This window comes from Panthera onca, chromosome C1, assembly GCF_046562875.1.
Source record: "Panthera onca isolate mPanOnc1 chromosome C1, mPanOnc1 haplotype 2, whole genome shotgun sequence".
Classification (NCBI taxonomy): Eukaryota; Metazoa; Chordata; class Mammalia; order Carnivora; family Felidae; genus Panthera; species Panthera onca.
The window spans coordinates 191,072,269-191,098,438 of NC_138346.1; the positions used below are offsets into that span (position 1 = coordinate 191,072,269).

The 26,170-nt window shown below is 44.2% G+C and overlaps 1 protein-coding gene across 31 annotated transcripts in view; it reads right to left on the bottom strand.

Annotated features, from left to right (window-relative positions):
* Positions 1-3,810: 3,810 nt before the first annotated feature.
* Positions 3,811-26,170, bottom strand: part of MACF1 (microtubule actin crosslinking factor 1) — a 330,331-nt gene continuing 307,971 nt past the window's right edge. For 16 of the 31 annotated variants that reach the window (XM_060623642.3, XM_060623631.3, XM_060623628.3 and 13 more), the window contains 12 exons: positions 25,706-25,826; positions 24,835-24,998; positions 23,284-23,446; positions 21,875-22,029; positions 20,935-21,009; positions 19,786-19,803; positions 16,656-16,773; positions 15,796-15,864; positions 9,367-9,578; positions 8,731-8,841; positions 6,127-6,256; positions 3,811-5,278 (listed from right to left, as the gene is read on the bottom strand). In XM_060623642.3, the coding sequence (XP_060479625.3) occupies positions 5,022-5,278; positions 6,127-6,256; positions 8,731-8,841; positions 9,367-9,578; positions 15,796-15,864; positions 16,656-16,773; positions 19,786-19,803; positions 20,935-21,009; positions 21,875-22,029; positions 23,284-23,446; positions 24,835-24,998; positions 25,706-25,826 (1,593 nt within the window). In that variant the 3' untranslated portion in view covers positions 3,811-5,021. Of the gene's footprint in view, positions 5,279-6,126; positions 6,257-8,730; positions 8,842-9,366; positions 9,579-15,795; positions 15,865-16,655; positions 16,774-19,785; positions 19,804-20,916; positions 21,010-21,874; positions 22,030-23,283; positions 23,447-24,834; positions 24,999-25,705; positions 25,827-26,170 lie in introns of all 31 variants that reach the window. The other 15 variants (XM_060623650.3, XM_060623640.3, XM_060623652.3 and 12 more) reach the window with 8 other exon arrangements.

The following is a 26,170-nucleotide window of genomic DNA, read 5'->3' on the forward strand; positions in this document are numbered from 1 at the left end:
ATGGGGGCTCGGGGCGGGGCCAAGGCCGCCGGACCGAAGCCAGGGGGAAGGGGCGGTGGGGCGCGGGTGGTGCAGCAGGTGGTGGTGACGCCGAGATGCCGTCCGCTGTTCAGTGGTGGGCTGGTCCGGCGAGGGGTCCCCTGTCCAGCTGCCGGGTCGTCGGGGTCGTGCTGGGCTCCCCTCCCAGCCGGCACCGTCGGGCGGGCGGGGGGCCTCGGCCTGGGGACACGAGGGTAGCGGGGCAGTCGGGAGAAATGAGGGCCCTGCGCTCCCGCAGGGCGTGTCCTCCAGCACTCTAGACCGGGCGGGATCCGGGGCCTGCGTCCCACCATTGGAGTGACCCCGCAGTCCCGCCTTAGTGCGCGGAATGTCGCTCCACGAGACACGAAGAAAAGCCTCAGTAGGGTCTAGAGGTAGAGAGGCCCCGAGGTGCCAGTCGTGCCCGGAGAGTGAGACGCGTTCCTTTGCCATCAGCCTCCATCGCAGTTCCTCGCTGGCCACCCGGCTCCTTGCCCGCTGTCCCTTTGCACGCGCTATTGGAGGCTTCTTTCGCGACACCTGCTCAGTCTCTGCTCCCAGCGTGCGTGCCACCCACCTGGTTCCCGCGTGCTCCTGGCTAGCGCCCCAGGCGAGACCCCCCATTCCCCCATGTTCCGGCGACCGCACTGTCACCGCCAGCTCTCGCTGTGTGCCCTGGGGACCCCTCAGTGCTGATCCCGCCTCCCGCAGGAGGGAGACGCGCATCCGCCTCCAACTGCGCCAGGGAGCTCTGGGGCCCTTCCAGAGCGCCCGGGAGCCGCCCTTTACGCGTCTTAATTGTCGCGGCTTTCAGAGGCTTGCAAGAGAAAGAAGACTCTACACGGAAACTCGTTATTGACTCAGCCCCCTTCTGCACACTCGGCTCCTCCTGGGCGCCCTCTCACTACATTGATTCATCTATGGCTAAGGCGGTGAGCTGGGAGGAAGTGACACCTAGACTGAGCTCGGAAGGCTGGAAGGAATCGGCCTGGGATGACAGGAAAGGGCAGAGGGAGAGCTGGAGAGCAGTTTCCAGGCAGAGGAAACAGCTGGTGTCGAGGCCACAGGACTCCAGGGAGCATAATGCAGGTACCACTTAGCACTTACCATGTGCCAGGCAAGGTCTGCGTCACTTCTTGAATGCTTGCACATATAGAGTAGATGCCGTTTCAACCCCCTCTTTTAACAGATGAGGAAACTGAGGCACATGGAAGTTAAGGGACTTCCCCTGCAGGTGAGCTGTTCAGTGGAGCCTGGAAAGCCTGGGAAACAAATGGCCAGGGTGAGGGTGAGGCTTGAGTGGCTGGCAAGATACGGACCCAAAGGACCTTGCAGGGAGACTAGATGAGGGCTCCGGACAACAGATGGTTATGGTGGCCCCAGTGTGGATTCAATACGAAACTTCAAAAGAAACAAGAAGTCCACCGAACTTTAAAGATTCCCATCATCACTTCAAACTTTTAAAAAATCAAGACTTTTCTCTCACATTCTAAATCGAACCAATCATTTGTTGGTGCTTTAAGCCCATGCCTGGTCTGCCTTTTTTCCAACGGGTAAATTTCCGCACTGCTTATAAGCCCCATAAGGATGCGGCAGCTTCACCACTGAAAGTGCCCAAGGCAGAGTCCGCTGCAGAGGGGAACATGGATTGCAGGGATGAAGATTAGAGTCAGGGCCCACAGATGGAGGCAAGTACAGTAATGGGGTGGGCAATGACCATGATCCTTTCCGGTGACGGGGTAGAGGGCAGAGGAGAAGCTGTTTAGCAGGCTGCATCCCCAGGGCTTGGTGAGTGCATACTGGGGCAGGGGCAGGGTCAAGGGGGTATCCCTGTGTCAGGCTAGTTCAGGGTTTCTGAATCTCCTGTCCTCCTCACTGTCCTTCTCTGGCCAGCCCTCTGCACTCCCCTTTGAGTTCACACCACATCCTCCGGGTCCTCAGATCTAGCCTGGAGTCCTCAGGTAGCGTATTGTGCAACACTGGGCTTCCAGCTAGACTGTAAGCAGCCCAGGGCTGGGCGGATTCTTATAACAGGAATCACTGATCTCAATTAAGGGTGAGCAGAGATAGCTGTGTTCTTTAAACAACAGGCCTCAAATTCCCATAAACCTAAACATCAGGTTTCAGTCATTCCAAATGGCGTCTCCCTGAAATTCAGTTCAGCGGCAACCACTGTGGGCTGCTCTGTGCTCTGCCCTGAGCCAGAGATGAAGCTGACAGTTCCCTGACTCCAAGGGCCCCCCACAACAGCGGCGACAGTCTGATGAATATACAGTCTTAAGGGGAGGCAGAAGGAAGGCTGTGCTCCCACCGAGGGCCCGGTAAAGTGCCTGGATGGGCAGAGGACAAGGAGCTGGGAAGTGGGGGTGGGGATGTGAGTGGAATCCTGGAACTCCGGCCCTGGAAGGGAACTGAGGGGGGGGAAGATTTCTTGAGAGATAGTGTCAAACAAGGGCTTTCCCAGCCGCCTGGTAACGCTGTAACCTTGGGCAGGTTACTGAACCTCTCAGGCTGTTTCTCATCTGTGAATGGGGGTCACAGTAGCTGGCTTGTACACGGAGCACTTAGCACAGGCCTATCACAGTCAATAATGGCCAGCTGTTGTTACTGCATCGTTGAAAACCCCAGGGACTCGTGTAGCGCTACCCAGCAGACACCAAATTTGTATCACGTGTTTAGCACCTGTATCCCAGAACTGTTAATTTTTTCTGGCACCCTTACATTCTCTACATGGCCTTGCATATGGGTGTTTGTTAAATGGAAATGCACTTTGTATAGATTCCACTACTAGGTGACCTTTGTTGCACAGGCTGAGAGAAATCAGAATTACTTGGTAAAAACAACAACAAATGATTACAGTCCAGAATCTGAAAAGGATGGAGGTCAAGTGTTTTAAATATGCTTCCACTGCCAGGAGGCCTAGAGGGGAAGTAAATTTGGGTGAAAACACTATCCTACACAGTTCTGGCAGCTTGAAGATACTTAATTCCAGGGGAACAGATAAGCACTTCCTTCAGAATCCATTAGGATGGATTGTTTTTAATCCAGATATCTGGCCTCAAACAGCTTTGGCAAACACCTATGCATCTCACCAAATTCCTGATCACATGAGGAGTATGGCCTAATGGTCAGAAACACTGGTAGCCTGAGTTTGAACCCTTTACCTACCTCTTGTCTTCTTTACTTCTTAGCCTAATTCCTTCTGTTAGAATTGATATTTGGCTGTTCTAATTATTATAAAGCCAAATAGGGGCTGGAGGAAATAGAAATGCGAGACTTGAGTAGGGAATCAAGGATTTGATTCAAGGTCCATTTTTTGCCATTTATTAATTCTGTGATCTCAGGCAAATAACCCTCTTTCCCACCCCGGTGTCTCCATCTGCAAAAGAAAGGAGCTAGATTTGGTGACCAATTTGGCATCCACTTCTGAAATTCTGTCATTTAACCAGATATCTCAGCATACTGTGGGAAATCAGCCCCATCCTCTCAAACCCAGGATCTCTTGGTTGATTTCTACTACAGAAGTTTTCTTCCATATTGCTATTTGTGTAATCACCTAAGTGGAGCAGATACCCTACAGATTTACATTAACAATAGTCTGATTATTTCTTTGTTGCTTTGTTAAAATTAACAAGGATGAAATAAACAGGAAAAAAAAATCTGTTAATGAGCTCCTTAATTTATCCACCAAGATGTTTTGATCTGAATAATGCATTTAAGTATCTAAAACACAATCATACCCAGAGTAACATGTTATATATAATAGTTGAGAAGAAAATCAGGAAATACAAATTTGTTACTGCAAGCAATTTTAATACAAAAGTGTGTCTTGTTTTTAAACAGTTCATTGGTAGAGCTTCAGTTTCTGCCTCAATTAAAACCAATTGAGATAATTACACAGCAACATGGTCGGAGCTGAAGAGGAACAGCAGCTAAAAAACGGGAGCCCCAGACAGCCCCTCTTCATGGTCACTTGGTCAGTTGACTTTATTACGCACAAAAAAAGACGGAAGCAAACGGGACTTGATAACAAGTGTGCTGGTGAACTCCTTTAAAGGACGAGCAAATGTTTGTCTTATGTCCACATTTTCAGAATAAGCTCGTGGAATTCATTCCTCAGTTTGTGGGAAGTTGATCGACCATTTAAATAAATAGGAAAAATGCAGATAAACAAATCTGTAATTCACAGTGCCACCAAGGAGTGTCCCCTTGCCAAGGGCCTGGGTCCTGGTGAGCACAGGAGTTATTGGTGGCTGGGTTGAATAGAAAGTTACAAACCAGGACTCTTAAAAACCCCAATGTTCTGACATCTTCGGAACAGTCACATTTACCCCTGAATTCTAGCAGCTATTGTCCTTTAAACACCCAGTACTGAAACAGGATTCAGAGTATTGCGATGAACTCCTTCTGCTGATCATGTGCAAACATTACCTAGAGGAGATTCCCTCTCCTCAGCTAAAATCACACAGCATTAAAAACATTGGAAAAAGCAATTAGAAGTGCCCTCCCCTCAGTTCTTGCTAATTGAGGTGTCTGTGATTTACAAAAAAAAGAGTTCCTTAAACACTGCAGGATTCTTATTATTTTTTTAATATAATTTATCTTGCTGAGACAGCAAGTCAAGTTTATAAAGAAGATGCATTTAGGAATAATCCTAAAAGATAAAGCAGGTTTACAACCCTGCACCGCGCAGAAACCCTATTTAGAGGCATTTTTTTTTTTTTTTTAATACACATTCTCATCTTGACCTTTTCACTTGTTTTTCTCAAATATTTCATTTCTGGGCCCCATCCATTACAGGGTTACCAGGAGGTGAATTTTATCTACATAAATATTCACATGAAAATAGTAACTTACAAAAAGAAAAAAAATAAGGCAGCTTCATAACACAATTATTCTTTTACACTTTTAACAATATAACTTCTCCTGTTCAGAATAAATATACACCCAATGTACGGAGCAGGCTTCAAAGTGGATAGAGGCTTGGGGGTGCTTGTACAGTGTTATCGCTTGGGACCCGGAGTCCTGGGGGAGGCAGTGGTGGTCTTCTTAGACATGGTCGGGATTTTGGAAGGCTTGTTTAGCCCTCTTCTGGAGCTGCCCTGGCCTCCTGCAGCACTGCTCTCCGAAGTATCTGAACAAGCAGACTGTGTCTCTAAAAGGTCAAAGTCAGAGGCATCGCTTCCTCGCCGGCTACTGGCCCGACTCCCGGCCCGACTCCCGGCCCGACTCCCAGGGCGACTGGCTGATTTTTTAGGGTCTGGAATTTGAGAATAAAGCAGCAGACTTAATAGAGACAACATGGGGGGTGGTGAGGACAAGCGACCAGAGGCTAGGGCTCTGATGTAAATACCACCAGATATGCTGTGTGATGTTGGGCAGATCAGAGCCTTTCTGGACCCCATCTTTTCATCTACACAGCAGCCAGTGAAACCTTTTCGGGCTTTGTGATTCTGTTTGAGAAGCTTGCCTCCTAAGGATTAGACAGCAGCTTCTCTCAGCACAGTGACCTCGTGTGCTGACCACAGAGTAGTGCCGAGTGGGGCTGCTCAGTCACCTGGGCATAGAGGAGAGCCTGCTAGCAGGGGTGGGGGGTCGGGCAGGCAAACAGAAAGCCAGAAATGAGGCCAATTCCTGGACTTGCATGGGGAATATCAACAGGTGAACAGATGCGATCTTTCCCTGATGTTCTCTGCTTGCCAGTGGCTATAATAAATGCAGAATGTTGGAAAAATTACTAGCCAACTGCCAGCCCCAACACTGGGTGGCCTTCTGAGGAAAAGCCCACTTCAGGAGGTCCCTCCTGCCTTTTAGATTCTCTCAAATACAGTCATTTCTGGTCAAGAACAGGGGCCTGGCTTTAGCTGTGGACACATCTGCTCTCAGAAGGCATGGCTGCAGGCAGCTACAGTGGCAGGAGGGAAAGGAAAGAGCAGCAGAAAATCTGCAGGTCTCTCTTTGGACATCACATCTGTGTGCTGCTCTCATTATCTGCTTTCCTTGGGGAAGAGTGAAGCACCACCCAGAGGCTGCTGTCCCCCAGTTCTTAGCCTGGCCACTCCCCTTCCCCTTTCACCCCAGTGCACGTGGATGGGGGCAGGCACTTACCTGCTCGATTCGTTCTGGCACCTGTGGAGGCTGGGGAAGAACTATTGCTGGTATCACCAGCGAGGGATGTGCGGCTAGAGTGAAGGGCTGGGGTTGGTCGTTTCAGCTTGCTCCCTGTTGATGGAATAACCTTAAAAAAATTTTTCAACAAGTTCTACTTACTAGGTGAAATTTTTGAAATTCAATCTGAAAAGGTCTATTTAAGCCTCCTTACACCTAACTGATTGAAAAGCAAATTAAAAGTCCAGGAAAACAAAGATTTTTGAAAGTGTCCTAGGTCATATAGTTTGAGGATTCCACCCCAGAAAAGGTCTTATGTTCCAATTCAAAATTTCATAATGTCTTCTATATTTCTACTAGAAAGTTACTGACAAATTTCCACCAGAAATGGCCAAAAAAAATCCAAATAATCCTGAGTGTCGAAGTGTTGGGGCTAGAAATTTCAAACATGCGTTCTAGCTCTAAATATTTCATATGAAGATGCCAATATCAATCCAACTTCTCTCACTGGATGGGTGCAGGAACTTCAGTCAAACCAAGATCTTTCAGTCCATTTCCCTCACTGGAAAAACTGCAGATAAGCACACTCTTTCTTTTTCAATCCACTGAGCCACCATGGTCTCCTCACTGTTCCTCCCACCCTGTTTCTGTGTGGCTCACTCCCTTGTTTCTTTTGGGCAGCTTGGCTGAATGACCCATCAGAGAGGTCTTGCCTTACTACTAGAGTGACACTCTAACTTTCTGTTTTCTTCCTCTGCTTTATTTTCTGGCATATCACTTATTACCACCTGACATACAATAGATATCCTTGTTTGTGGTTTGTCTCGCCTGTATTAAAGTGTAAGCTCCATGAAAGCAGGGACTTTGTTCACTGTCACATCCTCAGCACCTAAAACAGTGTCTGGCACAGAAGAGGGGCTCAATAAAAACTTGCCGAATGAATAAATCATGTGTAGAAGCACTTCCTAATGGAAAAAGAGCTGGACAGATACACGTTATTACTACTGCTACCAGCAGGAGAAACATTTCCCATTTGAGTGTTTTGTTTTGTTTTTTTTTTAAGACAGTAGTAGACTTAATTTGGAAGTCCTCATTAAGAATTTTTAAGTCTGTTTTAAATATCACTCATACCATAACACTATTCTAATTTTTCTTTGAAATAAATTGTGTAAACTGTTTTCCAGGACCTTTAAGATGTTCATACAAATGGAAGAGTAAAGCAACCTGTTTTCACTGTGTTTCTCATATTTAATTTAGGGAAAAAAAGCAAAAGCGACAGAAAGTGATTAACAGTCAAGCGCAAATGCTCCTGGCCCACACAGGAGGAGGAGCACCAGTTTCAGAAGCTACTGCTCGTGAGCATGCCGCTGGCGAGACCGCAGCCCTGGAGGCCCTGGGCTGGAGTCCACGTCGGGATGTGGCCTGTAGAAAATACCCACAGGTAAGGAAAGATGAAACCTCGAAATGAGCAAAAGGTAAAGCCTTAAGATGAAACAAAAAGGCTGATCTATTAGAATCCTGTGAGCATTTTGTACTTCATAAATACATTTAAAATTTTAGAACTTTTGAGACTTTCATGAAACTGGAGCCATTAAGGAAGAAGGAAAGCAAGATAAGCAGGTAGAGTCCTGGGGTTTTGGTGGCAGGAGGTCCCCAGATCATGTTCTAAACCAGACAGATTTCTGAACTGGAGCTTTAGCTCAGAGCGGATGAATCCCAAAGCAGCAGCCCATTCACAGGCACTGGCTTCTTACATCTCCCGCCTTCGCCTTCTGGGGCTGAAGCTTTGCATGACTGAAGGCAATGCTATCTTTTGAGGCACAAGGAACCAGTATTTCCCAGCAGGAGCTAGAATGCAAATTTTCCCGCTATCAGACAAGCCACTAGCCCATGTTTTGTTTCTGAAACACTGCTCTTCCACAAATGCTTTGGGCATTTTAATGACTGCACTCAAACATGCTTAACTGCCAGCATGTGTATTCAAATCAAGGCTTCAGACACCGAAGTGACTAGGCCACTAGTCACACATCCGCGTGACTTAAATTCAGAAGTTAAAATCTGAGCCTTGGAGCAGTGTTCGCTGATGCGGTGTTTGGCTGAAGAAGGCAGCACCCGCCCCTCACACCAGTTTGGCAGTATCAACCACCCTGAGGACGTGGCTCAGGGCAGGGGACGCCAGCCACTCTTCTGTTCTAGCAAAGATAGAACACTGCTGAACATGCACCGTAGTTGAATTTCAAGTGTTCATAACTCGTCTGTGTATCTGAGGTTTGGAGACTCCGAGAGGCCCGAGTTTTATAAATAATATCCATCAACATATCACCAGGAATGACAATTGTTCATCACCCTGGAAAAACATCATTCTAAACACTGGCAGCAAGTTGTTAATCCAGTTTTAGGCATCTCTTGTTTATCTCCAATTTTGGTGAATCCGAGTTAGAAACCCCTGAAAAGCACTTGACTAGATGAATCGGCTGTGAGAGCAAGCACCACACAGATGGAAAAGAGCATGGACTTGTGTCAGGAAGAGGAGCCGATCCAGTTCTTGGCATTAGCGAGGGCCTCGTCGTGACCGTGTCCTTAGTCAGCAAAACCATACTCTACCTCGGGGCTGGGCAGCTGGAGGTCAGGATAATGGCTGTCCCTGACAGGGGTGCCAGCTTTACTGTTTACCAACCAGGGTTTGTCATAACAGCGAGGGAACTGAAGTGGAGTCTGCGAAACGGAAATCCAAAGGGAAGGATGGGAACAATTGAAAATGGAACAGAAAGGAAGCAAATTGGGAACACAAAAAATAAATAGAAGACACTGAATTTTAAAGAAACAGAAAACAAAACAAAACGTGCATCAGTTTAACAGGATAAAAGGGACCAGGCAGAAAGGCAACAGCCATACTTTATAAGTAACCCATCAAAACAACCAAATTTATTTGCTGGCTTCAGCTGCACAGAGAGTGCCTGGATTTCCAAAATTAGTAATTCTGGATGGGAGATTATGTGGAAAGAAGTGTTTCTGACTTAACGATCTGAGTTCATATTTTAATAATGTCCTTCAAAGTAAAATCTTAAAGGTCCTGTTCTCTATTGTGGCCTGGAGAGACTGGTCTAGGTAGAGCTTGGTCAGTGTATCTTCATGTTCCTCTCCTGGCTGGAGGCGTTCAGAGGCTACACTTAACACCAAACTTCTGTAAATATGGGAACAGGGACAAAGGCCATAAGAGAGGTCAGTGTCAGTACATACCTTGGTACCACTGGCTGGGGTGGCTGGAGAAGACGGCATGGATGTACAGCTGTGGTTACTCTGACTAGCACTGGAGCTGGAGCGGGTGGGGGAGGCAGCCCGCGAAGATGGTTTGGACCTTCGACCCCGTGATCGGAAAGGGGTCATTCCCTGGGATGCCCCCTCAGGCAGGATGAATTTCTCTCTAAGCTCGATGTTAGTTCTACCTCGTGCTAAAAAGGAACAAACACACACATACAATGTCAGTTAATCTTAAAAAAAAAAAAAAATGTGTCTTTGATAGTCATACAGCTGCTTGACCCCATGATAACAGCTATTAAGTTATAGATTTAGTACTATCTGTGGATTCTTTTAAAATAAATTCATGATTTGTCAGTCTGTCATGATTCTTACCCATAGCAATGAAGTAATAAGCCTCATTGGTTTGCCATGATAAAGAATTTTATATAAGAGGTAGCATCTCATTCTGTGGTAATGATCTTGCCATGTCACTGTCCCCTGGGGTAAGCACACCGTAACGGGTCAAAGAAAGCGGATGCAGCAGTGCACAAACCTCTGACATTAGATCAAAACCCCTCTTTTCTCTCTCATAGTACATGTGTACTTTTTGCTCAGATTTTTGCAGGACAGTGGAGAAAAACAGATCATTGCAATCAACATTGTCCAGACTCTTATTTGAATTCAGTTGCTAACAATCCCCAGGGAAGCGGTCCAGGAACTCAGGATGGTAAAAAGACTGGGATAAAATCATTAAGAAGTAAACATGTGGGAGGAGAGAGAGAAAGATTGAGACCATGCACAAAACTTGCCAGTGAGAAATGTGAGATCAAAAACTGAAAGCGACAAGAAGCTTAAGGGACAATGGTGAGTGGCAGGAATGTCAGGTGGGAGGTGATCTGGAAACTGCTCTGAAGGCCAACAGGTGCTGTCCCATGGCTTTCTGGAGCTGTATAACCAGAACTTAAAATTTGGATTCAGTCAGAGGATTCCAAGGATGACCAATGTAAATGTTAAATGTGAAAGACACTGCTAATTTAAAAGAAATAATTCCTCTGGAATATGTCCTTAGATTATTTCTCACCAAAAGGGTTTATCCTGTAATAACTTCCTCCCTCCTTCATCTATCCTAAACTGCTCACTTTTTAGAATACGCTAGATAGATCTGAACAACAGGACCTCTGGTGAAACTTGGGAAAAGAACTGTTATAAACAAAATGTTTGTCATTCTTTTCTAGTAAGATTTTTCACTCTGGCAAGGAACCATGGGTTTAGCAGATTTGAGGTACCTGTGCCCACCCCCCTCTTCTGCCCAAACCTGCAGGTCTTCAAGGGAACTGAGGAATTTTGGTACAATGAGATTTTAAATCAGGTTTCATGGGTGTCCAAGCAGCGTAGTACCAAATTCCTAGATCAAATTCTTCTCAATATATTATGCTGACATAACATATCAAAGCGTCAGGTTAAAAGGGCCAATGTGGGTATCAAAACCTGAGTTACAATCTAGGCTCAGCTACCAACCAGGTCTTCCTGCCCTGGGCCTCAGTTTCCTCCAGCTGATCCCATTGTCTCGATGGCCTATGAACGCTGTTTCCTTCCTCCTCAGGCCCCAACAGCATGTGCCCCTCAAGGCTCATTCCTTGTCCTTGGGTTCTGTACTCATGCATTTTCTGGACTTCAGTGTTTTCCCCTGTGTCTACACTAAAGATTCTCCAAGAGAATTTCCTTCAGCACTAACATGGGAACTTCAGTAAGACTTCTCATCACTAATAACTGTGGGTTCAGGACTTACATTTCTTTATTTTGTGTTTGCTGAAGTGCCCAGCGTAACAGTGGACACACAACAAAGGCACTAAGATAATAGTGATGAATAAAAATCATTACTTAGCTGAGGATTCACCCCAAAAGAAATGCTTATGTCCCTGAGCTGTACAGAACTTCAGTCGTGTAATTTAAACCTAGTAAACATTTAACAGTTTACTTGTGCACCGGCTCCCCCAGACAAAAACAACAGAGTGATACAAGAGGAAGACTCTGAAGCAGGACCTCAGGTGAGCGCCACAGCATTACATTTAAAATGTAATGATATGATATCATGTTGCTCGTGCACTGCACAATTTACAGAATGTCATCACATGCAGTAGGGCACTTGACTGTCACCAGGGACCTGTTAGCATCCCTGTCACAGACAAAGGAACTGAAGCACTCACAAGGCTGAGGTCAAGGAGAGCCGTGGTAGGGCTGGGACTAGAAGCCACGTCTCCACCTGAGCTCTCTCCCCGCCCCACGCTCCTCACATCCTCATCTACACTAGCGGTTCTCCACTCGTCCCTTACCTCACTCAGGCTCCCGTCCCCACCACAGCACCTAAATCACTCTGCCAAGTTATTACTGATAGCTTTAAACTGTACAAAGGTTGAAATATACAGAAAAGTACAACGAGAATAAAAATTCCTTCATCTTACAACCTAAGGGACATCACTTACAATGATGGGTGTGTCTTTATTCCTGTGCACAACTGTGTATGTGTACATATATAATTTAATACAAAAACATCAGGAGCATTCCTCCATGCTTGACAGGTCTTGCATAATTTCAACTAGCTGCATGGCCTTATTTCATCATATGGACATCAATTTATTTAACCAACCCTACTAGTTATATTTCTAATTTGCTTACAATTTCTCAAACATCATATACAATGTCGTGACAAACTACTCGTAAAAGGTTTTTGTGCATATCGATGATGATTTCCTTAGGATAAATTTCTGTTAAGTGCATTTTCTGGGGAGAAAGGATGCACACAAGATTTTTGATACTTCTCAACTGATCTCCCAAATTTTATACCAACATACACTCTCCAAAATAATGCAGGAGTATACTGAAATTACTTCCTTCTGGCTAATGCTGTTATTCACATGTGCACACATATACATGTACAGATAAAAATCTAATAATCTGACAAGTAAAAACACCTCTCTGCTGTTGTAATTTCCGTGTGGGGGGATAACTGCTCTTGTCTTGAAATACTCTCTTCCCTTGGCTCCCAGGACACTCTCTCTCCTGCTTTTCCTCCTTCCCGCCCATTATCAAACACTGATGTCCCCTGCTTCTGTCTGTAGTCCTGTTCTCCCTCTTAGCTTTTGAACCCGGTGGCGATGAGCTCACCGACCTGACACCTCATTGCCATCATACAGTTGTGCCTGACTCCAAACGTGTCCCGTGCGCAGACCCTTTGCTGGATCACAGAATCTTATACCCAGTGACTGATTAGACATGATCAGAGCCAGAAACCAGGGGGGTAGTGTAGGTCTCTCCTTCCTGATGGCAGTTTGGCCTCCTGATTCTATCCTCTAAAGCTCCTCAAATCCCCAGTGCATTCCCACACCCCCAAACCTCCTTACACTTATGTGGATCATGGGCCATCTCCTCCACCATGCACGGGATAGAACAGGCTTCCAACTGGTCTCATTTCTCATCTCATCCCCTAGAACTGAATTTCTAAATAAAAACCTGATAACTCTAAATGGCTCAAAATCATTCCATGGTCTTCCATTGTTTACAGCAGAATTTCCCAAACTAAGGTTTTCTGAGAGGGTTCCTACAAAAAGAGCTCAATAAACACCTTCCCCCTTTGGAAGAGCCTTAATGAGATTAGCATTTTGTGAGCTCTAGGGAGACCTACAGTAAAGAAACCTGCCTTAGCTTTAAGCTGGTGTTTTCCAAAAACACTTGACTGTAATTTTTTGAAGATCACATGTTGGAGACCAGGGCCCGAAGGCAACCATTCTAGTTTTTCAACACCAAAGGGGCCACCATTTTCTAAGGGACTTAGGCTGGCCACATGATGTTGGCTAGAACAGGATGGCCAGTCACAATTGAGTTCTTAGCTCCTGTTTAATGGATATGGAAGTTCAGTTTTACAAGATAAAAAGAGCTCTGTGGATGTGTGATGGTAGCACAACAGTGTGAATGTACTTAATGCTGCTGAACGCTTCGAAAATAGTTAAGATGGTAAATTTATGTTATGTATATTTTACAACAATAAAAAGAAAAGGAAAACAATCAGTTCTAAGCCAAATTGTCTTTTAAATCTTCATGAATGAAGTGTTCTAGATCTCCACTTATTTGGAGGAACTAATTTGTCTAGTGCTCAAAAACATATATAGTACCCTAAAAGTAGATCTGTTCTTAGGCAGGGCACTGTTTTCATCTCTATCCAAAACATCATGATCTCCTTTGCCATGGATGAATTCAGAAACTGAAACCTCCAATTTTGGCAGTGTTGGGAACCTACCTAGTTGAATATTTTCACTGTATGTTTGGCTAAAGCAATGCGCGGTTTGAGAGCTCTCTCACTTTATTTTTTTAAGTTTATTTTCAGAGAGAGAGGCAGAGAGAGACAGAGAGAGAGAGAATCCCAAGCAGACTCTGCGCTGTCAGCACAGAGCCCTAGGTGGGGCTCAAACTCATGACCAGGAGATCATGACCTGAGCTGAAATCAAGAGTTGGATGCTTAATTGACTGAGCCACCCAGGCGCTCCTCTCTTACTTTTTGTTTTAAATTTATTTTGAGAGACAGAAGAGTGAGTGGGGTAGGAGCAGGGAGAGAGAGAATCTCAAGCAGACTCTGCACTGCCAGCCTGGAGCCTGACACAGGGCTCGAATCCACGAACTATGAGATCATGAGCACAAACCAGAGTCATGCTCAACCGACTGAGCCACCCAGGCGCCTCTCTCACTCACCTTTTTAAGCAGCTATATAGCAGGAGGTAACAAATGACTGTGTGTGTTAGTATTATACTGTCATAAATTTTGTTCTATCCTCAGTCTAACATTCTCTATGGTCTAGACAGCCAAGGAAATGCAACACAAATGAATATAAAATCTACCCTAAGTGGTGCTTCTCGAAGCCACATGAATCTTCACAGAATCCTAGATAGCTTCAAGAACTCTCCTCTTTGTGATATTCATGCCCTCCCCAGTCACTTCTTACATCCACCACAGCCCGTAAGTGTTCACCTCCTAGTGCAATTTTTTGATTAGAAATACTCATCCTGTCACTGGTAGAGTTATGATAACTAAGACTGCTGGGCAGTTCTGTACTCTGCAATCAGCCCAATCGAGAGGATTACTGAGTGCTAGGAGGTCATTCCTGGAGAGGCATAGAGGAAAGCCTTACCTTGTTTTCTCCAAGGGATGCTGAAAAGGCTACTATTTTCCACAGAATACAGGTACTAGACGGCCCTCCCAAACTTTCTTGGGGTTCCAGTTTTTAGCTATTAATGTAAGGACAAAGCAAGCAGTGTTCCCCTTGGCCATCAGCATAAAGTTATTGTAAACAGAGCAAGTAAAGCAGGCAGCAAACAGGCAACCAGATTCCAAAATGTCACATGCAGTATCTCTTCTGTTTATTTGTTTAGTCCAATCATACAAGACCCTCCCCACAAAAAAACACGAACCAAACAAAAAAAACCCCAAAATCTTACTAATAGGTTTAGAAAAAAAATAATGTTGTCTTACTGAGTTATGGTTAAAATCCTATATATACATTGCTCCTGCTCCTGATGTAAAACCATGAAAGAGGACTTTTATATCAAGGAAATTAGTTTGCAACATAGTAACTTCTAAAAATGATTAAACACTTTCAAGTTTTTATCAGAATAGGTGCTTTTAAAATTAACTTTTTTTTAATTAATTAAAATTATTTTTGTTTACTGGAGTAATTCCAGAATGAGTTAAAATAAAAGAAGCTACTTATGGGCATATCTGAATTCATGTGAGAACTGCACCCTTTAGCTCTAAACACTTCAAAATGGGACTATAAATCACTTCCAAAGAAGTTATGTAACTGTACTGTAAACATTTCTACCAGGTTTATAAATATGCCTCACCAATTTAATTACACAGGCCGAACCAGCAATCCACACACACAAAGGGGAGGTGGTGGGTATGCCAGCCTCTGAGACACATGGCACCTTGATCAGGAGAACACACTTTAGAGCCAGACTGTCTTGGAACTGAATCCTGTCTCTGCCATTTATTACTTGTCTGTCCTCAGGTAAGTTATTTAACTTTTCTGTGCTTTAATTTCCTATTCTGTAAAATGGAGACAATATTGGTCTGCACCTCATAGCCGTGTAAATGTGTTATCATATGTAAACTGCTTATAACAGCGTGTGGCATCTAAAAAGCTGTGTAAGTATTTGTTAAATGTACAGAAACTCTGAACAAATTCCATGGGTACTGTTTCAACAGAAGGGTTCTATGCTCCATCAACTTATAACAGTTAGAAAAGCTAGGGCTTGGCTATTTCAAAGCATTCGTAAAGGCAGCAGATGCCACAGAGCCAAGAGGCACCACAGTTTAAGAAGCAAAGCCATTCTCAGTGGGCTGGGGTGTGGGTTAGGGGGACAAAGCTTAAAAGCCAACCTATGGGAGACTGACTGGAAATCGAAGAGCTGGAATCAGAGCGCTTTATTTTACTCCCAGGATGGTGAACTAGAATAAAAAAATAAACAAACACAAAGAAACAGAGACAGAGCAGGAAACGCAGAAACTGGTCAAGAAAGACAAACTGGCAGACAGTGGAGGAGCCTCCTGTATACCCACATGCAGCTTGGCCAGCAGGAAAAGGGAAAGGCCGCAGTTGAAGAGGGTTTAGCCACCGGAACCTGATCCCCTCTCCTCTGTTGCAGCCCTCACATGCCTGTAGCTGCAGCTGCCATCGTTCGCATGAAATTTCCCATCTTCTTTTGCCTTTGGGCTGGCATGCCCACCCTTTCAAGTTCAGCATCCCAGGGTCTTCCTTCAGTGATCACCTGTCTTAGAAGCATCTGCGCTGAGGGCTAGGTGTTCATTATCCCCTCTCCTAGCCATGGGAGACGCAGTCCTTCCCTGCATGGGAGGAGCCCAACACCCTCCCCGAGTTTCCGGCATAGGAATCAGGAGCACTAACCAGGAACTTCAGAGGCTTCATTAGGCTCCTTTCCAGGCTAGTGTTAATTTAACGGCTCAAACCGAAACACTGGAAGATGCCAATAAATTCCTAATTCTTGTTACTGTATCTCAAAACATGTCTCCCCTGACAGCATCCACCTCTCCTGCTTTCTCTTCTTGGTCTACTCAGGCACCCTCAAGTTCCAGTCTGTGCTGGTGGAGTGACATCTAGGTAGCTTAACAAAGTAAAACCCAAACAGACCCACTAGCAACACTTTGTGTAAGCATGAAAGATAAAGATCAGCAGTGAGGGAGTACCTAATGTGTAATTTATGCTCAGGAAGGTTCCTTACCTCGGCAGGGATCATTTTTCACTAAAAATTCATCCAGGGCCATCCATCCTCCACCAACTCGGACCATCACTGTGCTGCGCAGGATGCGGACCAGCCGCAGCTGCTGAGAGTCTCCGAACTGCAGGACCAAGGGGACAGTGATGAGTGACTGTGTCCTAGAGCAGGCCGAGGCCTTCTTCCCAGAGCAGACTGTATTCAGACATGACACATGACAGTTTGACAGTCTGCAGGAGAATTTTAACTATTTGGCATTTTTCACAAAAGAATTTAAAACATGGAACAGCTGAGATATCAAGGTAAAGACCAGTGTCTTTCTCTTGGGATCAAGTTAGCTTTTGGTAGTCATGCCTCTACTGTGGGGCAGGGCAGAGGATGGACAAATGTTAGCTCACCTCGGTTCTTTTAAACATTCTGCCCAAATTAAAACCCAGTAGTAAAATTCTTTGTTACGTTAGTTTGCTTTCATAAATGGTAGACATAAAGTATATGTCAACTTCTGAATACAGTGCGCTCAAAAGGTAAATGAAGAACAGCAAATACTATTTCAAGCCTTAAGGAAACCCTTGCAAAGCCATCATTATTACGAGCTTAGAAGGAAAACTGATTTTCCACACAAGGTTTTCAGAAATAAGCCCTCTATATTCTCTAATTGTGAGGTCACCAAGCAGAAAAGTTTCTTCAGCTAAACAAATGATTATAGAATTTTACTAAAAAATTTAGTTGAAGAAAATAAAATTTTAATCTACCATGATTATATAGTATTCAACAATCAATTTCAGAGATTAAGACAAGTATGACTTTCTGATATTTATTTTTTCCTCTTTCCTCACCTAACATCCCTATTTCTTAGCCCCGTTAACATATGGAGTTTCCTACTGCATAATAAATTACCCTCTTCCTAAAATAAGAGGCAACAAAAGAGAATCATGTGGAGATCCCAAAACAAAAATCAAACATTTGGTTGGAGAAATAGCATTCCTAAAATTATTTAATTCAAGGAGAATGCTGGGGTTGGGGTGGGGGCGGGGGAGTGAAGGGACTAATTAGTTAATTTACATTTTTAAATTTATAAAGGAGAACCACAACTTTGAAACAAGGCATAAAAATTGAAAATGCCAGAAAGGATGTTTGAGAAAGACACATAACCAACCTCCCTGAAAATTAATATATTTGCAGTAATTCTCTGTATTACTCTGCACTGGCTCAAGTGCACTGTTTATATAGGCAGCAAGGTGACTGAAAAAGTATTACCCCCCTCCCCAATCCTTTACTTTGAAAATGACTCCATTTTCGAATGACTATATCTCTCATCTACAGTTGTTAAGATTTTATACAGAGTGACCACAGCAACAGCATGGTGTAATATAAAAAGCACTGAAATGGGTGCCCAGAGATGTGAGGGAATAAACGTCCTGTCCTGGGAAGGAAGCTGCCTCTTGGGCCTCTGAGGGTGCCTCCCTCATCAGCTGGCCCAGCAGAAGAAACGGGAGGCACCGCAAGAGGAACGGAGAATCCCACCACAACCAAGAGCAGTGACGCCAGAGTCACTAGTCGGGGTTCTCTCTGGCTTGGTGAGGAGAGGGAGGAAGTAAGGGCCACTACATCCTCCACAGCGAGAGTCTGGAAGGGACTCCAAGAAGTACCTTATCCTTCTATTAGTACTGTGCCCTGTACTTTATCTGTCAGTGCTTAGAATTACTTCATTTGACTCATTCCTCTTTTGTCCTTATTTTTTTTTTCTGAAGTGCTCTCTGAAAGATTCTAACTTGTTTCTGCTGAGCTGTAAGGAAAAGGGGGTTTGATCCAAGCCAGTAGCAAAAGTGGCTGGGGGGGGGGGGGGAAGTTGAGGCCAGAGTAGTAGAAGGGGCCATAGCAGCTCTAAAAATGGGGAGCTGTGCAAACCTGGCAAAGCTGGGCAGTGAGGCAGAGGCCCCAGAAATGTCTTGGGGTGACAGTAACTTGTTTCCCTCTCTTCACTGGAAAATCCCTTACAGTGACCTGGGTTCTTGCAGTGGCTCTGACACTAGCTGTGTGACTATCAGCATGGGATCCTTTGGGTCTCAGGTGCCTCATGCACAAAATGAACTCCAGGACTCTGTTTCCAATATTGGAGCTAACTCGTCTGACCCTTACTGTCAGTGGAGCAGTAGAGGAGGAGGTCACTGCCACTTCAAGGACCCGCCGGCTGTGTGTGCAGGTTATTAGCAAACAGGTACAACTTTTAGGTATGACTTGGCACTTTCATGCAATGACATTTTAAACCCAGTTTCTTTCTATCCTCTGTTCTTCCCACTGGCCCAGAATGTTATTGGAGTGAATGACTGTTGCAATACCTAGAACCTAATATTGACTGAAGGCCTCAAATAAACTCTTAGTGGTTCTGATTTCATATCACAAGACAGACTTTACCCATGCAACTTCCTTCCATTTGAAGGCACAGGACCCCAGAGCCCTCAAAAGATCTGTATGGTTAGAATTACCAAGCGGAGTCAAAAGCATTTAATCTTTTCTTGCAAGTCTAATTTGATCCCTGAGATTTTGGCTGGCTGGACATAATCAGCACACTTGAGGCTATGGCCAATCATGACTGCTACACTATAGTTCTCAGGCACCTTATAATTATAAAACATGTAAATACAAGTAAATATTAATAAGGCCTTTAAATGGATGGAGTACTTAAGTACCCCAAGACTTTTTTGATTTATTGTACATTATAAAATTTGTGTTAACTGTCAAAAGACTGGTATAAATCAGAACTGTGCTGTTTGGTATTCTGATTTCCAAAACAGAAGTATAAGACCTGGTTGCTTTTAGAAGCACGTTGGATCGATACCACAGCTTCAAATTCCCCTGAATCACATTACTTCAAACTCAGTCCAGCATAATACCATTTTTAGCCAATCTAATTTTAAATGGAAAATTTCATCTCCTTTAAAAAATAACGTACTTCTATCCTGCTGCTAAGACAGCTTTACAATATCAGCCCTGTTAGCAGTTTCTCCACTTGGTAAGACAACCAGATGTGACCCAGGCATGCTTCAGATTATGTCCTCTCCCCACAGCAAAGAACAGGCAGCACGAGCTACACAGACCATTTCCACCGAGGAGAATGTTGCAAGGCACACTGTACCTGATTGCCGAGGAAGAACTATAGACAAAAGAGTAAAGGATGGAGGAAATAGAAGAAAAAAAAAAAAAACAGAGAACATTTTGTCAAATTAACACTAAGGAACAAAAATCATGCAATCACGTTACCAGTCTTCAAGCATATTCTTCGAGAGCTCCTGCCACAGGGGCGTGGTTTTACAAATTAATTAAGACCTAACTTTTCCACTCTATTGCTCTTGTTAATTCATGTCTCTCAAAGGCATTAAAAAAACAACAACAAGAAAATAAAAAGCAATAAGCAAGCACAAGATTGCTTAAAGTTTTATTAACTAGATGCCCTGGACTGGATCCAAGGCACAATCACCCAACACTTGCCAGCTAAAGAGCAGCCCAGGGTGGTTTTGGTGTACTTAGAAGACACTTTAACATACTGATGGAACCTAGATTCCCTGTTTCTAACTCAGTACAAAAAGCTGTACAATCTGAACCCTCTTTACCAATCCTAGATTTTCCTTAGGACTTCAGAGAATCCAGATAAGCTGAATATATTTAGAAGTGCTGTTTCAGATCCCTCCTATGCCCCAAGCCAGGTCCCAAAAGAAGCTAGAACACAGCATCATTCTTGGTCAATTACGTCCACACTCAGCACAGCCTTCCAGGGAAGACTACTGAGGCTGGCGTCCCCTTAGTGATCAGCTCAGAGCAGACAGAGCATCCTTTGGGACCTTGACAGAGTTCCTCCAGCCACCTCTGAGCTCGGGAGCCACTCAGGCTCACAATGCTCAGCACTTTGGGGTAATCCGTCAGTCTTCAGGTAATTGTTGCCTCATCTTATGGAACAAGTGTCTCCATTTCCCTAAAGACTTTGGTCAGCAAAAGAGAGAACTTCGATATGTCTCCTATACTGGAACTCAAGTACAAGCCTGTTAGCTAAATATGACGCTATTTTTCAGATGGGACTATGTAGGGCACTAAGCTTAGCCCAGCAGGACACCTGACCTCTAGAACCTACAGAGAGTGACCACATCTTAAGTCCTACTGGCTCTGGTCCTCCAAGCGTTGGTAGAGGGAAGGTGGGACCATCTGGTCAGCTGTGTGCCAGGTTACTTTCACCTGGAAGGACCATATAGGAGGAACAACTACCACAAAGGACTAGTTTTCTCTTCCTTACCCGATATTTATTCTCTCCAATCTGCTCCACCTGAAACCTTTTTGCACATTTGCACTGAGCCACTTGTCTTGTGACCTATTGGTTGTGAACAACAAAAAAAGAAAAGTGTGAGGGGTAAAACAAGACTTCCTCTTCAGAGAAACAAAGATTTTTACATGTAAACAGAAAGCTAATTGTTCTCTTTTAGATATTTTAGATTTTTGATACATGCATTTATCCTTTATTCCAAATTAATACATGTCACACATTTGTTGGTCATACATTTGTTTCCAAGTTCCTTCAGAGAAATGTGCTAATATGCATGCATCAAAATCAAACCAAGTACAGCAAACTATGAACTGTTTTAAATTTAAACCTAGGAGCCTCAGAGTCCCCAGAGGTTAGTCCTGGGGTGTTCCAGGCCATACCTAAGACCTGCCCCACTAACCTCTCCTTTTCTAGGATCAATAAATCCTGAGATCTCCATGTGTTACTAATGAATTTGCTATTTTCAATGTGATGGATGAGATTTTCAACATGGAGAAAATTTTTAACTAGGCAGAAAGGTTGGTTGGTATACACCGTGTTAAACATTACTTCACATTTTACTCCTTAAATGCCTTATTTGAAGACCACATGCTCCTGGATACTGACATAGAATGCCCAGGACTGAGAGAGGACTTGTTCTAGGCAACATGGTGTCTGTGAACTGGAATGGGTGTGGTAAGTCTGTGAACATGGGAGGAACCACAGATGTGACTCATTTGAGTAAAAAGTCATCTAGACTGAAAGAGAGAGCTCAACAGCCAGAGATACTCTGGGGAATCATCCTCCAAATGGGAATTTGCCAAACAGGACTCCAAATAATGATCTTGTGACAGTTAAGTCACAGGGCTGATATGGTCATTGCACCCAACCACTATGGTCAAACATGTGCTCAAAATACAGTTATTTCCCATACCTCGTCTTCAATTTTATCTGCGTCGGTTGTTGGGCGGTAAGCATCCTTGTTGGGATGCAGAGCAGCCACAAATTCATAGTAATCGATGTAGCCATCTCCATCTCGGTCAAAAATGTCAGCGACAGCAGTCATCTCTAACTTGGTGGTAGGAAACTCTGGAGAAAAGCAATCACATTTGGAACATTTTAAAGAACAGTGCTTACTTGGCTTGCTGGAGGACATATAAATACTTCTTGAAAGAAAAAACATTTATGTCTTGCTTTTTGCTCAAAAATAATATATGCCCACTTAGAAGATATAATGTTATAAAGACACAGTACCCAGAGACTTACTGTTAAGTTTTTAGTGTTTTGATTATAGACTCCCTCCTCCCCCACTCAAAAGAAAAAAAGAAAAGAAAGAAAAAAAGGCAATATTTCAGGTATATTGAAAGATGTGATATTACAACTACCCACAGGCCTACCATCCACCATGAGAATTTACTTATCTGCTCCACTACTGCTGGATACTTTGATTATTTCAGAATAGTGACAATATGGACTAGGATGAAGTTTTTTTTCTGTTTAGACAACTACCTTAGGCTCTTGAAAAACTGCTTCCCAAAGAAGTGTGAATATTTACAGCAGCCAGGGTGATTTATTAAAATGTGAATCAGATAGGTCCCTCAGGTGAAAAACCTCTGGTGGTTTCCCACTGTCCTGCTGCCTCTAGGATCAGAGGTCAGATCTGCTCTCTTCACCCAGGGCCTACCAGGCCCTGCATGAGTTGGCTGCTCTTGACCTTTTCAACTTCATCTCTTACCACTCCCCTAGATCATGACAGCCCAACCACATTAATCTTTCTATTCCTAGAACATGCCAAGTTCATGCCCACCTCAGCGCTTGGAACCTGCTGTTCCCTTTGCCTCTCTTCCCTTAAATATCACCTCTGCAGACAGGCCTTCCTTGGCCACCCATGTAAAGTTGCACAGCTGTGAGATGTGCTCTGTGGCCCTGGCAAGTCACCTAGCTACTTTATGCCTCAATTCTTTCTCTTGCTAAAAATAATTGAGATCATGTATTTTGTAAGCTGCATACAGATGTCAGAAACTGGTATTATGAAAAATTTTGAATTTCAAACACTTTACTTAGAACCTCATCATTCACAAAAGTTGGCTCTTTAATCTACACCTCAAACAGGTTTTACTTGCCACTCTGTGTCAACAAGACTTTTTTTTTTTATTCCAGCAAAATGAAATTCTTCTTTCCATCAAAATGATAGGCCAATTTTAATAATAAGCAGTTACATTACTTCCTCCCTAACCCTACTGCTTTAACTTCAGAAAGACTCTTTAGCCAGAATATCGCTTGCTTCTACCAAGTGTAAGGAATGCAGATGTGACCCATGTTTGGAAGTATGAGTGAACTCACTGGATGCTAGAATGCCATCAATAAACTCCTGACGTGTTATCTTCCCGTCCTGGTCCTTGTCAATTCGCCGGAAGAAATCCATCACCCGAGATTTTTTGTGATTCATCCAACGCATATACTTTTTCCTCCAGACATCGAAGTCAAAGTTGGCAAATTCCTTCAACTAGAGAGAAATCATAGGTGTCAACACGATTTATTCTTTTGGCTCTCAAATCTGCCCGGAGCATACCAAAACTTTCAGACATTCAGTAAAGCCATGCAGGCCTTCCGGAGGGGCATCAACAATGACATCCGTGTGCTCTTTGTGAAGGCACAATCTGGGTCCTTCACTTAAAGCTGTGATTGTTTACATGAGCTGTGGTATAGCGGAGCAGTGAGAGGAACGGTAACTGAACAACCACCATGGAAAATATGGAGCACGCGGAACAAGAACGGGTGGAACCAGCCTTGCTTTCCCTTTGCACTTTTCGAAGGATCACCTTCTCAGATGTAAGGGAATGGATTCTATCCCAGAAGAGAAGTCCTTAGCACTCCTCACTTATGTGATTTTGAAAAGAACTGTGGTCACACTGAGGCCCAGGTCGGAAGGCTCATGTTTCCCATCATTTTCTGAGATGAGAAAATTTGAGTTCTGGCTGGAAGCATTAAGAATCCAACCCGTGCGTGCAGCAAGCATGTTTCTTTGGAATGGTGCCAGAGGGGGCAAACTGCCCGTCTGACCTCCATGTGAAATATTTGGCTTTGGCAGAGGACAGCAGGCCTGAGCAGTGGGCAAGGCGAGGTTTAGCTGCTCGGACTACGTTGGTGAGACAGACTCAGAATGACTGAGACAGGGCAGCCGTTCTCCCCCTGGTCATTCAAACTCCAAAGTTGGAAGGAATAGGGAAAAAAGAAAAAGCCAAAAACCAAATATGCTTAAAACTCAACTGACCTACAGAAATAACAACAAAAAACACAGAACACTCACTTCCGGGCATAGCTGCTTTGACAGGCACAAATAAAAAAAATATAGAAGATATTAGAGGTTTGTTTTAGAAATTAGGAAGTGTAGTACTAGATTTTTTTAGGTTGGTGTTAATGATACTTCAAAATAGATTTGCTCTTCATCATTAGTGAATATTCAGAGAAATCACAAGGTCATAAAAGTTACCCTTGTTTCCTAATTGTGTAACTTACACCTTTACATAAAGGGCCCAATAATGGTTGTTAGTGTGATAAGCTGCACACCTGGAAGTAACTCAGCCAAGTTCTGCTTCTGATTCTTGACCACAGCCAGGTGCTGAGGAGGGTCGCATCACAGACCAGAGCCTCATGGACTGGCTGGTCACTTGCTCGCTTGCCTTCCACAGCTAGGTGCTATGTATGACCTACTCTGTTGTGAGTGGTCTCCTCACCCATGAGCTTTTCTCCTAGGGGGCCTGAAGGACACAGTACTGGCTCACCCTGGTCTGTCCTCTCCTTCTAGAGAAGTAGGTCAAGGTACACATAGTAAGAGGGCCTCAGAAGGTTAAGTCACCTCCCTCCAGGAAAGGATGCTTGGCAGGGCCTTACCTCTTCCAGTCTATCCAAGGCATCGTTCAGCTTCCGCTGCCGCTCCAGTGCTAGCAGCCACACCTGCTGCCAGCGGGCAGACAGCTGGTTGATTCGTGGGTTTTTCGCTTCAGACTGTGAAAGGATTGGCATGGGAGGAGGGGTGGACTGACTCAAGGACTTCCCTAAAAGGAAAAATAACTACGAGATTAGAAAAGCTGCTTTTGTCAGTTCACAGAGAGAAAGTGCCATATGTGTTAACTTAGAAGACCCTTAAAATGGTATCCGGTCAGTAAATGCGAAAAAAAATATGGGCAATATTCATGTATTAGGACTGCTCATTTCAAAACTATTGATCTTCCCTCCCAGCCAACAAGTACTTATTTCATATCTTCAAATCAATTCTGTCCTCAGCGAACTGAGGAAATGTCAACTCAACCAAAAAAAGCAGTGGCTCTAGAGGAGCAGATTTATCTTTTAATTAAATTAACACAAGACAAACGTAAACAGCTAGCACTGATGACCAAAATACTGGAAAGGCCACTGCAGTAGAATCTGCTCAACCACTTCAAAATTATGCCAGTCCAAGAAAATGGAATACAGTTACTGCATGTTGGTATACAAAGAGTGAGTTTCAAAAAAACATTTTAAAATACATTTCAAAATACCGTTTTTGAAAAAATGGGGAAGTTTTTTGTTTTGATTTGATTTTAAAGTAGGCTCCACAACCAATGTGGGGCTTGAACTCACAACCCTGAGATCAAGAGTCACACGTTCTACTGATTGAGCCAGCCAGGCGCCCCAAAAAGAAGTTTTTTGATAGGGACTTGGAAAGTGGTCATCTTCAAATAGCAGGAAGGAAACACCCTAACACAGGAGGCTAGAAACATACTGCTGCCGCTGCGGGATTTCTCGATGAAAGGCGTGTGAGCAGGCTCTATATTCTTCCTTTTGTACGTCTTGGTGACCCGGTCCACATCAGGCTGTTTGCGAGTCATTTCCTCCATAAACATCTGTCAGACACAAACAGGGAAAAGAGTTAAAGAGTTTTCTTGGACTGAGACAGAATCAGGCAACTCCACTCACAAAGCCCAAGCTCATGATGGACAGACCAATTCACAGATGCCTTTGTACACTGTCTCACTCCTTTCAAGAAACAACTGAGCAAGGCACTTACTTCATCAGGTATGGGAAACCTGAAGAGATAAGACATGGCTTCTGACTCCAAGGAGCTCACAGCTGAGTGAGGAAAACCAGGAAGTCAGAGCAATGAATGCCACACAGGATACCAAAGAAGGACCTAGGAGACCCTCTCCTGCTGGTGGCTGTGAAGACATAGGCTGCCATGCTGTGAGCG